Genomic DNA, 15,288 nt, shown 5'->3' with positions numbered 1-15,288 from the left:
TGTGGGAAAGCATGACTGTCCATCGCAGGATTTTAACGTATGTTTGTTTACATATTAGTATTATAACCACCGTATAACTCATCTTCTTGGTTCTTTCGGTAAAGTCGCGTAGAAGGGAAATAATAAAATAATAAAAATAAAATAATAAAATAATTCTCACGACGTTTCGGCCACAACGCAAGCAGCCGTCCTCAGGTGAAGAACAGGTCTGTCGGAAAGACAGCGTCGGAAAGACAGCGTCATTCTTTCCGACAGACCTGTTCTTCACCTGAGGACGGCTGCTTGCGTTGTGGCCGAAACGTCGTGAGAATTATTTTATGTTTTATTTTTATTATTTTATTATTTCCCTTCTACGTGACTTTACCGAATGAACCAAGAAGATGAATCCCTGCAGTCACGAAAGCTTTACACCGTATAACTGTTGAATGTTTCTGTTACTTAGTTTTATTTGCACGGTGTTCAACCTGGTGATCTGCCTGAGCCGATTTGTGCTGCAGAGAATTTAATATTTACAGTAACGTTGATTCCAAATTGTGATGTGTTCAGATTCCTCATTATGCGATGCAGTTTCTTTTTGTTCCGATTTTTATTGTTTTCGTTTTGTCATTTTGGTGACCCGGGTCAACGCTTGCAAACGAGACTCTGTCCTGGTCTCTTCGAGTTCTCGCACCCTGGGTTAAACAAATTCAACTTGAAACTCCTTCCCTCGGTGGGTCCTGTGCCTACTTAAGCGATGGTGAAAGTGGAGACATCCTAGGCTGTCCGTTACCGTCGCCGCAATGTCTTACGCGTTGACTAGACATCGGCTGTGCGCCACTCCAATTCTCGTCGCGTGTGAAATCAAATCAAATGAACTGCAATAACGAAACATCAAAATCAACCGTGTTACAATTTACAAAAATAAACCCCCCATGACTAACATGGTACAATAACAGCGGTGGAGAAGTGAGTTTACCAAATGGCCTTGTAAATCAGTAGCGAGGTAACAGTAACTGTTACCTTTACGTGCTATGAAAAGGGCCAATGCCTGAAACGTCACCTACTATATTTTTCCTTTCGCGACCACAGCGTTATTGACAAACATGTTGGGTTTTTTTTAACGCCAACTATGAGGTGTTCGCAGTCTTGCCGCACCATCTCTCAGGTTCTGTCAAACGGAGACCCCGGGGGCCCGCACATCAACAAACTCGACCTCTGCGACGCAAACCACCATAACCACGACCACCGTGACCCTGACCCCAGCACCAAACGGGGGTCATTTCCCAGTGTGGTTGTCCGAGTTGTGCCGAGTGCTGAGCATTTTTGTCCCTCAACTCTTGAAGATGCCCGCCAAACAAGTTCTCCACATGTGGCCCAAAAACAGAAAACCCCACTTGGATTACATGCGGCTGTGAACACATACACGAGTTCAAGAGGGTCAACTCCGTTTCATTACAGGGGCCGGACACAACACCTCACACACACACACCAGGCTGGGATCAATGCTCATATGCACCCTTGGTGGTCCATGCAAGGCTTCAAAAGAGCCAGGCCTGAGCGGTGCTCATCAGAACGAATCTGGCAGGACGTGGTGCGTCTTGCGGTGGCGGTTGAGGCCAGACGTCTGTGAGAATCTCTTGCCACACACCAGGCACGTGTACGGCTGCTCGCCGGTGTGCAAGCGCCGGTGTGAGGACAGCGTGCCGGGCTGGTTGAAGCGCTTGTCACACAGGCCGCACGCGTATGGCCGCTCCCCCGTGTGCACGCGCACGTGGCGCACCAGGTCAGACTTCTTGCGGAACGCCTTCCCGCAGTGCCAGCACTGCCACCGCTCCGACTTCTCGGGGCTAGCGCCCGTCGGGACGTCGTGCTCCGCCAATCGGCGTCCCGTGGGAAAATCCACCGGCAGCACCAGAGTCGAGGGCAGGGCGTCATCCGTGGGAGGCGCGTAAAGACCGGCTCCTCGCAGGATCTCTTGCTCGAGCATCTCATCGCCGGCGTGCGACCCCGACCGCCCCCAGCCCAGCCCGTAGTCCGCCTCCTCGCCATCGACGCGCTCCATCTTCACCACAACGCCGCCCCACGCGGCGGGGCTGCCGATGCCCGGCTCCAGCTGCGTGTTGACATCCTGGGGCCCCAGCTCCTCCGCCGGGGGGTCGATGGGGTCGGCGTCCTGTCGCTCCGACCGCTCTGCGGGAGGAGGGGACGGGGGGCAGGGAGCAAATCTCATCAAAAGCACCAAACCCTTTATTAACCTGAGAGCGACCTGGGCCACAGATGCTATAGGTTCATGCCCACTAGGAAGTGAGCTGGTTTCTGAGCCGGGCTGGTGGGCTCAGCCTGGATTCCCACTGCAGTCTTACAGCACAAAATCATCACAAAGCAAGTTGCTAAGCATGCCTGTTGCTCCCTTTTCATATTGAGCCACATGCTTTCTCCCAGGTCAATGCCAGTGACCGTGGAAATGAAGCATGAGATGACCAATTCCAGTTTGATCGCTGAGACAGCCCGGGTTCCAGTGATCTCGATAATGTAGCAAGAGTCAGGTGTCATGTTGATGCCACTGCTAACACTACTGGCGCTGCTTCTCCCGATGTTGCCCGGCCACAGACGGAGTGCACGTGGTACAGGGGAGCCCGCGCACCCTGAGGGCTGATCGCAGCGCCGTCCCCGGGTCCCAGCGCCTGGTCGAGTCGGCTGAACCTGAGCGCCGACTGCAACAGCTCCTGGCCCAGCGTCTGCAGCGTGGCCACGATGGCGTCGAGCAGCGCAGCCAGGCCGGGCTGGGCACCCTCGTGCAGTGGCCACCCAGCCCCTTGGCTCCCCGCGGTGCCCACGCTCGCCCCGGCCGCCTTGACGACGCGGCGCAGGGCGGCGTAGAGGGCGAAGGGCAGGCGCTGGCGCGCCGTGGCCAGCAGCTCCAGGGTGACCTGCGCGTCCTCGGCGCACGCCAGCAGGTCCTCGTAGTCGCCGATCCCCAGCTCCCGCTCCATGGCCTGGGCGAAGGGCAGCTTCATGCCCTGGGCCGAGAGCCACGCGGGGAAGTCCGCGCGCGGGTCCGGCGCCGCCGGCACCGCCACCGGGATGGCCAAGGTCACCGGGATGGCCAAGGTCACCGCCATCGTCAACTGACGTCTGCGGAGACAGAGACGCTCGCTGCTTGGCACAGACTCCACCATCATTCACTTCCTGCTTCACGATGAGGAGGAACAGCAGGAGGCAACAGCTATGAGAAGCATGAGGAGCATGTCAGGAGGGTCAGGAAGTGTCAGGGTCATGAGAGGGGGCAGCGGGGTCAGGAGAGGGGGGACCAGGGAAAGGCGAGGGGGGAGTGGGTTGAAGGGAGGGGATAGCAGGGTTAGGAAGGGGCAGCGGGATCAGGGGAGAAGGGAGCAGGGTGAGGGGGAGCAGGGTCGGGGTAGGGGGAGCGGGGTCAGGGCAGGGGGGAGCGGGGTCGGGGTAGGGGGGGAGCGGGGTCAGGGTAGTGGGGGAGCGGGGTCAGGGCAGGGGGGAGCGGGGTCAGGGCAGGGGGGAGCGGGGTCGGGGAAGGGGGGGAGGGGGGTCAGGGTAGTGGGGGAGCGGGGTCAGGGCAGGGGGGAGCGGGGTCAGGGTAGGGGGAGCAGGGTCGGGGTAAGGGGAGCGGGGTCAGGGCAGGGGGGAGCGGGGTCGGGGTAGGGGGGAGCGGGGTCGGGGTAAGGGGGGAGCGGGGTCGGGGTAGGGGGGGAGCGGGGTCGGGGTAGGGGGGGAGCGGGGTCGGGGTAGGGGGGGGAGCGGGGTCAGGGTAGTGGGGGAGCGGGGTCAGGGCAGGGGGGAGCGGGGTCAGGGTAGGGGGAGCGGGGTCAGGGTAGTGGGGGAGCGGGGTCAGGGCAGGGGGGAGCGGGGTCAGGGTAGTGGGGGAGCGGGGTCAGGGCAGGGGGGAGCGGGGTCAGGGCAGGGGGAGCGGGGTCAGGGTAGGGGGGAGCGGGGTCAGGGCAGGGGGGAGCGGGGTCGGGGTAGGGGGAGCGGGGTCACGGTAGGGGGGAGCGGGGTCAGGGTAGGGGGGAGCGGGGTCAGAGTAGTGGGAGCGAGGTCAGGGTAGGGGGGTCAGGGGAGGGGGGGCGGGCAGCGGGGTCGGGGGAGCGGGGTCAGGGTAGGGGGGAGCGGGGAGGGGGGTCAGGGTAGGGGGGGAGCGGGGTCAGGGTAGGGGGGGCGGGGTCAGGGTAGGGGGGAGCGGGGAGGGGGGTCAGGGTAGGGGGAGCGGGGTCAGCGTAGGGGGGAGCGGGGTCAGGGTAGGGGGAGCGGGGTCTGGGTAGGTGGGAGCGGGGTCGGGGTAGGGGGGAGCGGGGAGGGGGGTCAGGGTAGGGGGGAGCGGGGTCAGCGTAGGGGGGGCGGGGTCAGGGTAGGGGGGAGCGGGGAGGGGGGTCGGGGTAGGTGGGAGCGGGGTCGGGGTAGGGGGAGCGGGGTCAGCGTAGGAGGGAGCGGGGTCAGCGTAGGGGGGGCGGGGTCAGGGTAGGGGGGAGCGGGGAGCGGGGTCGGGGTAGGTGGGAGTGGGGTCAGGGTAGGTGGGAGCGGGGTCAGCGTAGGGGGGGCGGGGTCAGGGTAGGGGGAGCGGGGAGGGGGGTCGGGGTAGGTGGGAGCGGGGTCGGGGTAGGGGGAGCGGGGTCGGGGTAGGGGGGAGCGGGGTCAGGGTAGGTGGGAGCGGGGTCGGGGTAGGGGGAGCGGGGTCGGGGTAGGTGGGAGCGGGGTCAGGGTAGGTGGGAGCGGGGTCGGGGTAGGGGGAGCGGGGTCAGGGTAGGGGGGAGCGGGGTCAGGGTAGGGGGAGCGGGGTCAGGGTAGGGGAAGCGGGGTCAGGGTAGGGGGAGCGGGGTCAGGGTAGGGGAAGCGGGGTCAGGGTAGGGGGAGCGGGGTCAGGGTAGGGGGGAGCGGGGTCAGGGTAGTGGGGGCGGGGAGCGGGGTCAGGGTCGGGGGAGCGGGGAGGGGGGTCAGGGCAGGGGGGAGCGGGGTCAGGGTAGGGGGGGGGGTCAGGTTGGAAGAGCGAGGTGAGCGAGTGGCGACCTTACCCGCTCAAAGAACCTCAGCTTCACAAACCTCCGCGCCGAACTCCGCGTTTCGATTCCGATTTGTATGTTCGAAGTTTTTCGATTGGCGGGATCGATTCCTCAATCTCCATGGTGAAAGACCGGTGGGAGGAATCGATTTAGGATTCGACATGCCGAGTGAATCGCGTGTGCGGCGATTCACGCTACGGTGGCCAGGCCGCGTCAAAACGCGATTCGGCGTAACCCCCACCCCACAACCACCGATTGAGCGATCATTGGATAAACCACGTGAAGTTAAGATTTAAAGCTTTCGTGACTGCAGGGATTCATATTCTTGGATCTTTCGGTAGAGTCACGGAGAAGGGAAATAACAAAATAATAAAAATAAAACATTAGAATTCGTATTATTTTATTATTTCCCTTCTACGTGACTTTACCGAAAGATCCAAGAATATGAAACCACGTCAAGTTTTAACTGCTCTGATGTTCACTCACCCACCCGGTTGTCGTCGTCCGATTACGACTTGTACTACAAGTCCATTTACTTGCTAATTTCTCGAGCCCCACCCGTTCAAGCACGCCACAAACTCTCCCCCCTCTCCCCTGTGAACTCCCACAGACAAACTCCTTCCCTCTCCCCTCCCGTGCCGGTATAAAGCCACAACAGCAGATAATTTTTCAGTTTAGTTTCATTTATTTGGTAAAGCCCTGTGAGCCATTCGGCTCTTGAATCGGGTGCAACCGCAACAAACAAAAACATGAACAAGAAAACATCTCAAAGTGACTACACGCAAACAGAAAAATCCAGGAAAAAACAGCAGTCTTCCAGAAAAAGCACCGTATATCAATGCTGTGTGCAAAAACCCCAGTGGGATGCAAGTCAAACAATAACAACCATAAGACAATTTAAATTAAAGTTATCAGTCTAACTCTGTGCTACAACAAACAAATATGGCTAAACCAAAACGTTTTCGAAATCGCCAAAATAAAACTATAAAAGCAATGCAACAGTGATCACAGCAACTGTGATTGAAATTTGACAATAAACGATATACATAACATGTACTATCAAACTTTGCAGCCATAGCTGGTTGCATGAGTCACTCCATAACAGCAGGAGTATCAGTAGGAGTATCAAAAATTGTCAAAGCACCTTTAAGATCAGCACACTATTATCAAAACACAAGATCATACTTTGCAGCGGTCATCCGGAGCGAAACATTTGATTTCAAGCCACTGAATAGCAGCAGTGTCAGCTAGGGGTGTACAACTCTAGAGCATAATTGGTTCTTTACCCTTCTATCTGGCAACAAAACTGACACCTTTTTGCAAGGAGTCATGTTTGCATAGACCGCAATACCTGCAGTCATAATACAAACAAAAGAACATAACTCTGATAATGTGCACTGTCCTTGAAGTTGAATGGTCCACACCCGAGACAGCTTTCCTTAGAGCCAAAATGCGCCTTTTGGCGTCATCTGGTCCAACCCATATGAGACTAGGCTCTAAGGAAAGCTGTCTCGGGTGTGGACCATTCAACTTCAAGGACAGTGCACATTATCAGAGTTATGTTCTTTTGTTTGTATTATGACTGCAGGTATTGCGGTCTATGCAAACATGACTCCTTGCAAAAAGGTGTCAGTTTTGTTGCCAGATAGAAGGGTAAAGAACCAATTATCATATTTTTACTGGCAAATGAGGTCCCCATAGTGTAAACTCTAGAGCAGTTTTGAGATCTCACGGGTAGTGATCCAAGTTGCAGTTTATTGGCGATGGCATTCCAGACCCTGGGGGCATCAATAGCAAAGGCCCTTCCTCTAGCACCTGAAGACGGATGCTTGTGTTGCGACCGAAACGTCGTTTTATTTCATTATTTATTATTTTATCTATCCACGTGACTTTACCGTAAGAACCAGACAGTGTGGATTCCTGCAGTCACGAAAGCTTCAAATCAAGATTGTGTTCACTAAGCCTCATTTGCATATGCTAATGAGCGATGGGTACGCATCATATTCGTGCTCGGGGAGCTCTGCGTCGGTGGCTGCCGTGGGGCGGCGCTCATTTCCAAGTGGAGGGAAATTCCACACTGCCATGACGGGACCAGGGCGGTTGAGAGTGAGCGGTGTTGGAGGAGCGCAGCGACAACCAATGGAAATTCACGAGTTTACCACGTGCATGGCACGACACGTATTACTCTAAGGCGAAGGATGTTCCTTTACATTCTCAAATATGTCGCACCGTCCCGTGGGCGACTTCCGCTTGGAATCTTCACCCTGTGACGTGATGCCATCATTGGGCACAATATAATAAATTGTATAAACGCCCATTGCCATTGGCTGAAAACATCTTCATGAATAGAGGACTGCAAAAGCTTGGGCAATGTAAGGCGACGGCAAGCGGCCTGGCTGCCTTCCCACTTCACTGTGGATTTTCAGCGACGGCGAGGCGCGGTTTCCATTGACTTAAAAAAACTAAAGTATTGGGAGGAAAGACCAAAGAAGGATTTGAGACCGACAAGAATGGGCAAATAACAAACAAGACGGCAAAAAGTTCTGTCGATAATATAATTTAATAACTTTTGACTCAAGTTCTAAACTGTAAATGAAAACGTTTCAACGGTTTCAAACGCGTATGAATGGGACCTGAACCCGTCACTTGGAGCCACTCTGCTCGTCCACAAAACCCACGAAAATAAAATGAGTGACAAAAACCCCCAGCAAAAAACACCCAAGGCACAATTAAAATAGCCATAACAAGTCAAATGTATCAAATTACACCAGCAGTGCCCAATCGATGCGACAGTAATTGTTACTGTATTCCCTGTTTTGCTGAAGTGTTTCTCAATTCCTGTAAAACTGAGGCTCCCAAACTCCGACCGAGCACCTGCAGTGACCCCTACAACCACAATCCATGACTCCATGACCTCCACTCTTAACCGCCGTGATCCAGGAGCTTAGAACCGAGCCAAACTCACGGCCCACACGGACACCAGTCCGTCCACGCGAGGCCGCACGCAATGTGAAGACCGTGTGGGCTTCGTCAGAGAGAGTCTTGCGGGACGGTGTGACCCGTCATCGAGTCAGGTGGACCGCTGGGGCCTATTAGAGAGTCATGCAGCCCCGCAGGGCCTGTAAAAGAATCGTGCAAACCCGTGGGGTCCATCAGAGGGTCATGCAGGCCCATGGGGCCTGTCAGCGGGACAGGCAGGCTGGTTGGGCCACGTGCAACGTCCAGGGCGTGCTGCGTCTTTTGGTGGCGGTGCAGGCCGGACGCCTGTGAGAATCGTTTGCCGCACACCAGGCAGCCGTAGGGCTGCTCACCGGTGTGCACACGGCGGTGCGTGGAGAGGGGCCCCGGTTGGTTGAAGCGCTTGCCGCAGATGCCGCACACGTAGGGCCGCTCGCCCGTGTGCACACGGACGTGCCGCACCAGGTCGGCGTTGCTGCGGAAGGCCTTCCCGCAGTGCCGGCACCGCAATCGCGCCAGCTTCTCCGGGTTCGGGACGCCTGGGGCACCGCGTGGTGCCGAATGGAGACCCGCGGGGGGCACGGGGCCCAGCGGGGGTGGCATAATGGGCGGCGTGGTGCCATCTGGAGGTACTGCCATCCACAACGACGCGTCACTGCCGCCGCCGCCACCGGTCGCGTACGGCCACGTGCAGACACTGTTCCCGTTGAGGCTGAGCGCAGAACGCTTGTGCTGCTGCAGGCCATGTGTCTGAAACGGCAGCGGTGCCAGCTCCATGGCCCTCTGCTTCCGCACGGCACCTGGGGGTGCAAGTGCCAGGCCGTGATCACTCACGTCACATGCAGTCATCTCAAACTCATGGATGCCCACGCGACAGCTTCACGTCGAAGGCAGGTACGTGGTGGGGGAAACCTGAGTTGCAGTTTGACCAGCTTAAGGTCTTGGCCAACACCATGTGAGACTAGGCCCTAAGGAAAGCTGTCTCGGGTGTGGACCAATCAACTTCAAGGACAGTGCATACATTCTTTGGTTCTTTCGGTTAAGTCACGTCTAACCGAAAGAACCAAAGAATAATTCCTGCAGTCACGAAAGCTCCAAATTAAGAGTGCATACATTATCAGAGTTATGTTTTTTGTTTGCATTATGACTGCAGGTATTGTGGTCTATGCAAACATGACTCCTTGTAAAAAAAGGTGTCAGTTTAGTTTCCAGATAAAAGGGTAAAAAAACAATTAACGTCTTGGCCAGAGTCATTTTTATATGCCCATTACTCGTATAACGTACAGCATTGTCTGAATATAATATAAAGCAAAGTGATGCTTAGGCATCAAACTGGATGCTCACCACTGCTCACCTGGGTACTGCGACTGGTATTCAGAGCTTGGCGGCTCCTCCCTCCAGCTTCCTTGGTCCTCTCCTTTGAGTTCTTCCACTCCTCCCACTCCCTCCTCCAGCAGAGCCTCCCCCAGGGCCTCATCCGCCAGGGACCCCGTTTCCTCTAGCTCTGCAGGGCCACACAGACAGACTCAATCCACTGCTGTGCTGGCACCTCCTGGCCACACGGCTATGGCAGCTTCGCGACGTCCATTATAGTCGTGGCGTCTGTGAGCAGGAGTGAAGAGCGCCTCCGTGCAAACCTCCTGGCCACATGGCTAGGACAGCTTTGCGACGTCCATTACAGTCGTGGCGTCTGTGAGCAGGAGTGAAGAGCGCCTCCGTGCAAACCTCCTGGCCACATGGCTAGGACAGCTTTGCGACGTCCATTACAGTCGTGGCGTCTGTGAGCAGGAGTGAAGAGCGCCTGCACGCAAACCTCCTGGCCAGGCTGCCTATCACTGCCAGTGTGTGAGCCCAGCCCAGTCTGTACTCCACTCCTCACCGTCTGGGCGCTCCTTCTTCACCACGATGCCGCCCCACGTGGCGGGGCTGCCGGGCCCCGGCTCCAGCTGCGCGTCGCCACCCAGGGGCCTCGGCTCCTCCGCCAAGGGATCGCTGAGGTCGGCCTCGTGCCGCTCCATTCTCTCTGCGGGAGAAGGGAACGGAGAAGGCTGGAAACAAAACTCATCATGGCCAACCCCTCTGTCAAGCCAAGCCTAGGGTAAAGAGATGGCCAGTGCTGGGTTCCATGTCTGGGAGCAAGCCTGGGTTCCAGGGGATATTGGACTTGGTCTAAAACCCATATATGACCAGCACCCAGAAGCAGGGCCAACAACTACATCTAGCACAAGCAGCCACAGCTCTGAAATTCAATGACCATACAAACTGGCCCTTGAGCCGCTGACAGAGCTGAATGTTGTGATGGTGCTGCGACGACTGGTGACGCGAGTACTGCTGCTGCTGCTGCTGGTGCTGTTACAACTACTGCTGGTGCTGCACGTGGTACAGAGGACCCCGCACACCTTCAGGGCTGATCCCAGCGCCGTCCCCGGGTCCCAGCGCCTGGTCGAGTCGGCTGAACCTGAGCGCCGACTGCAGCAGCTCGTGTCCCAGTGTCTGCAGCGTGGCCACGATGGCCTCGAGCAGCGCGGCCAGGCCGGGCTGGGCGGCCTCGTGCAGCGGCCACTCGGGGGGGCCCCGTGGGGACCCCCCCGCGGGCCCCACGGAGGCGGCGGAGGAGGAGGAGGCCCCAGCCGCCGTCTTGACGACGCGGCGCAGGGCGGCGTAGAGGGCGAAGGGCAGGCGCTGGCGCGCCGTGGCCAGCAGCTCCAGGGTGACCTGCGCGTCCTCGGCGCACGCCAGCAGGTCCTCGTAGTCGCCGATCCCCAGCTCCCGCTCCATGGCCTGGGCGAAGGGCAGCTTCATGCCCTGGGCCGACAGCCACGCGGGGAAGTCCGCGCGCGGGTCCACGGCCACGGCCGCCACGGCCACGGCCACCGAAGCCATCGGCGACGGAAATCAGGGACCTGTGGGGGGCATAAGGACCAGTGTATCTTTGTGTGTCTCCGTGTCAGTGTGTGTGTAGCTGTGTCTCTGTGTGTAACTGTGTCTCTGTGTGTAGCTGTGTCTCTGTGTGTAGCTGTGTCTCTGTGTGTAGCTGTGTCTCTGTGTGTAACTGTGTCTCTGTGTCTAGCTGTGTGTAACTGTGTCTCTGTGTGTAACTGTATCTCTGTGTGTCTCTGTGTCTAGCTGTGTCTCTGCGCGTGACTGTGTGTCTAGCTGTGTCTCTGTGTGGAGCTGTGTCTGTGTGTGTAACTGTGTCTCTGTGTGGAGCTGTGTCTAGCTGTGTGTAGCTGTGTGTAGCTGTGTCTCTGTGTGTAACTGTGTCTCTGTGTGTAACTGTGTCTCTGTGTCTCTGTCTCTGTGTGTCTGTGTGTAACTGCGTCTGTGTGTCTGTGTGTAACTGCGTCTCTGTGTGTCTCTGTGTGTCTGTGTGTAAATGTGTCTCTGTGTGTCTGTGTGTAACTGCGTCTCTGCGTGTCTGTGTAACTGTGTCTGTGTGTCTCTGTGTGCCTGTGTGTGTAACTGTTTCTCTGCGTGTCCGAGTGTGTAACTGTCTCTCTGTGTAGCTGTGCATTTGCGTGTCTGTGTGTAACTGTGTCTCTGTAAGTCTGTGTCTCTGTGTTTCTGTGTGTGTAACTGTGTCTCTGCGTGTCTGTGTCTAGCTGTGTCTCTGTGTGTAGCTGTCTGCGTGTCTCTGTGTGTCTCTGCGTGTCTGTGTCTAGGTGTCTCTGCGTGTCTGCGTCTAGCGGTCTCTGCTTGTCTCTGTGTGTAGCTGTGTAGCCGTGTGTCTGTGTCCCCTGTGTATTACGTATTGCCAGTTGAGGGGGCCGTGGGTGGCGATTTAATCACCCGGGAAACGGGAGGGCCGTCGTGGCCTTTCGAAACCAAGCAAAGGGCGACTCCCAAAGCGGCAGCGCGATCAGGCGACACCGAGGCTGCGTCGGGGCCCAGCGGCCGCCTGCACCTCCAACCCCCCCCAGAGCCACCCCACACACCCCGGGAGGTCCCCCACACACCCCGGGGTCCCGGGAGTCCCCGCGGGTCCCTCACCTCGGGCTACTGGCGGTGACCCGCCACGGGACGACGGGAACCCGCAGCGGTGGTGACTGTGGTGACCGGCCGCGTTCTGTGCCCCGTGGGGGAGGAACGCGGAAGTGGCGCCCCCGTGTGGAGGCGGGCGGGGGGGCACCTCGTGGGGGAACTTCAGTTGGTCTCGTCCCCCCCCCCTCCCACTTTGAGACCAAGGTAAGGGCCCCCCACAATTGGGAATCAGTTGTTAGTTGAGCCCCAGCTGATGGCCCCCCACAATTGGGATTCAGTGTCTGTTGCTACCCCAGGTAAGGGGCCCCCCACAATTGTATTCAGTGCCTGTTGCTACCCCAGGTAAGGGCCCCCCACAATTGTATTCAGTGTCTGTTGCTACCCCAGGTGAGGGCCCCCCACAATTGGGATTCAGTTGTTAGTTGAGCCCCAGGTGAGAGCCCCCCACAATTTGATTCAGTGTCTGTTGCTACCCCAGGTGAGAGCCCCCCATAATTGGTATTCAGTGCCTGTTGCTACCCCAGGTGAGAGCCCCCCATAATTGGCATTCAGTGCCTGTTGCTACCCCAGGTAAGGGCCCCCCACAATTGGATTCAGTGCCTGTTGCTACCCCAGGTAAGGGCCCCCCACAATTGGGATTCAGTGCCTGTTGTTACCCCAGGTAAGGGGCCCCCACAATTGGATTCAGTGTCTGTTGCTATCCCAGGTAAGGGGCCCCCCACAATTGGGATTCAGTGCCTGTTGCTACCCCAGGTAAGGGGCCCCCACAATTGGATTCAGTGTCTGTTGCTATCCCAGGTAAGGGGCCCCCCACAATTGAATTCAGTGTCTGTTGCTACCCCAGGTAAGGGGCCCCCACAATTGGATTCAGTGCCTGTTGCTACCCCAGCTGAGGGCCCCCCACAATTGGATTCAGTGTCTGTTGCTACCCCAGCTGAGAGCCCCCCACAATTGGGATTCAGTGCCTGTTGCTACACCAGCTGAGGGCCCCCCACAATTGAATTCAGTGCCTGTTGCTACCCCAGGTTTTGATTCCTTACCCGTACCCGGCCGCACCAGGGTCGCAAATGGGTACCCATACCCGGCCGGGTACGGGTAGCCGGGTATCGGGTAGGGTACGGGTATCGGGTAGGGTACGGGTATCGGGTAGGGTACGGGTATCGGGTAGGGTACGGGTATCGGGTACCCGGTTGCGACCTCTGGGTCACACGCAGCTGTGGGTGCTCAGCGCTGCCAGGCCCCGCCACTTGTGTCCCCGTCAATCACCAATCACCTGCTGGGCAATGGAACTTCACTCTTCAAGTGTATCGTTTTACCGTACAAAACCTCAAAGGGACAAGGATAGGCTCATTTTCGAGAGTGACCTGGGAATTCAGTCTACACCACATTTGCAGTGACGGTATCACACACACACACCCTTGGCTCGCACGAACTCGTCTATATGCACAACTCACCACAAAGTAGTGGCGCAATGGTATCGAGTGACAGCACGCCGAATGGATCTTGTTACATGCACGGCTCGTGTTAGCAATGTGATCGATTGTCCTGCAGCTCAATGACCGATCCTTCTTCATGCGCACGCGAAGTTCAATATTTGTGGGGAACACGATGACAAAGTAGCTGGCGTACTGCACTATGGACCCAAAGATCTTGGTTTGATCTCGAGCCGCGGCTATCATCAATCAGTTTTATCTGAACCTGCCCAACACACTGCACCTCCCCCCACAGCTTGACAAACCTGCACTAAACAGTGAGTTGAAGTATGGCCAAACAACCCCCATTGCCAACACGGCTTTAATCGAGCAGTGGATTGGCAAATTGTAATCATTTATGCACATAACGAAAAACATTAACACACATGCCTATTCACCAACATATATGAAAGCATATACAGTTCACGCTTGCAACCCCGTGTGTACACATGCATATAGATTATACTTTACACATTCACACACGTGCACACACGTGCACGTACACTCGTGCACGCATCCGATCAATGTCTCGACACACGTGAATGTACACACACTGCACTGTATATACACACGTACGTGTGCACGCGCTGTCCTGTATACACACGTCACTATACACATAATGTATACAGTACACGTGTATGTGTATGTACCTGAGGTGTGGACTCGAGTCATGTGACTTGGACTCGAGTCAGACTCGAGTCATGAATTTGATGACTTCAGACTCGACTTGGACTTGCATAACAATGACTTTGTCCCACCTCTGGTATGTACACAATGTACCGTTCTAGATTTGAAGCTTTCGTGACTGCAATGATTCATATTCTTAGGTTTTTTCGGAAAAGTCACGTAGGTAAAAAATTTAAATGAATAAAAGTACAGCTCACTTGATACAGCTATCGTGCTGTGACAGTTCCACCTGAAGACGGAAGCTTGTGTTGCCTCCGAAACGTCGTGATTTTTATTTTATTTTACTTTTATTAATTTAAATTTTTTACCTACGTGACTTTACCGAAAAAACCTAAGAATACAATGGAGCGTGTGTGCACAAAGACGAAGACTCCCCCGTGTAGCCTTAACAGCGGGGCGAGTGCCGTTCGCGAGTAGCGGTGCCTACGAAGGTACACGAGGGTGCGGGTGGCCAGAAACCACGCCCGGCCGCCTTTGTCTTCTTCCCCAGTAGGTACAACAACAACAACACACCATTGGAACCTCATTTGTCAGTAAAAAATATGATAATTGTTTTTTTACCATTTTATCTGGCAACAAAACTGACACCTTTTTTTGTGTAAATGCTTACTCCGAGCTCTCATACTCTGATGGTGCATTGTCTTCGAGTTGTGCGCCTTTTGGCGTCATCTGGTCCAACACCATGTGAGACTAGGCTCTAAGGAAAGCTGTCTCTGGTGTGGACCAATCAACTTCAAGGACAGTGCATACATTATCAGAGTTATGTTTTTTGTTTGCATTATGACTGCAGATATTGTGGTTTATGCAAACATGACTCCTTGTAAAAAAAAGGTGTCAGTTTTGTTACCAGATAAAAGAGGTAAAAAAATTAACCCGTAAAAACAAAGTTTTTCACTATAAATCCTTCATATGCGTGGCGGCTAGAGTCCTCTCGTCCTCTGGCTTGAGATGGCTGCCACCTCTGGGTCAGATGATTGTCTGCCGCCATTAAGCAATTGGTAATAATATAAAAAAAAATTCCCTAAACAGTGTAAAATTTTGGAGAAAAAAATTTCACGAAAACTAATTGTCACGCACAACGAGTCTGTGTGCAAAATGTCAGCTCGATTGGATCACGGGAAGTGGGTTAAAAAACGACCGAAAGATTTGCACGGTCGTAAGCAAACAAGCGAACTTAATATAAA

General features: G+C 55.7%; 2 protein-coding genes across 3 annotated transcripts; both read right to left on the bottom strand.

The window, feature by feature from the left end:
• Nucleotides 1-351: 351 nt before the first annotated feature.
• On the bottom strand, nt 352-5,076 carry LOC133346397 (zinc finger protein 500-like). 2 transcript variants are annotated; one of them, XM_061557922.1, is made up of 3 exons: nt 5,019-5,076; nt 2,624-3,114; nt 352-2,169 (listed from the first exon to the last, which is right to left on the bottom strand). In XM_061557922.1, exons 2-3 carry the CDS (start codon nt 3,099-3,101, stop codon nt 1,547-1,549), a joined length of 1,101 nt encoding a protein of 366 aa, XP_061413906.1. In that variant the 5' UTR covers nt 3,102-3,114; nt 5,019-5,076; the 3' UTR covers nt 352-1,546. The 2 variants fall into 2 exon arrangements, with proteins under 2 accessions (XP_061413906.1, XP_061413905.1); XM_061557921.1 differs by lacking the exon at nt 5,019-5,076 and having other exon boundaries at nt 2,624-3,254.
• Nucleotides 5,077-7,547: 2,471 nt separating this feature from the next.
• LOC133346395 (myeloid zinc finger 1-like) lies at nt 7,548-12,058 on the bottom strand. The gene is made up of 5 exons (XM_061557919.1): nt 11,955-12,058; nt 10,364-10,867; nt 9,844-9,987; nt 9,319-9,468; nt 7,548-8,764 (listed from the first exon to the last, which is right to left on the bottom strand). The coding sequence occupies exons 2-5, from the start codon at nt 10,845-10,847 to the stop codon at nt 8,037-8,039; spliced, it is 1,506 nt and encodes a 501-aa protein (XP_061413903.1). The 5' UTR covers nt 10,848-10,867; nt 11,955-12,058; the 3' UTR covers nt 7,548-8,036.
• Between the last annotated feature and the right edge of the window lie 3,230 nt (nt 12,059-15,288).

Source organism: Lethenteron reissneri, chromosome 24, assembly GCF_015708825.2.
Source record: "Lethenteron reissneri isolate LAM-NWPU_2019-01 chromosome 24, ASM1570882v1, whole genome shotgun sequence".
In the NCBI taxonomy this organism is placed as follows: Eukaryota; Metazoa; Chordata; class Hyperoartia; order Petromyzontiformes; family Petromyzontidae; genus Lethenteron; species Lethenteron reissneri.
The sequence above is the reverse complement of the archived record's forward strand: the minus strand, read 5'-3'. Positions and strand labels throughout refer to the sequence as shown.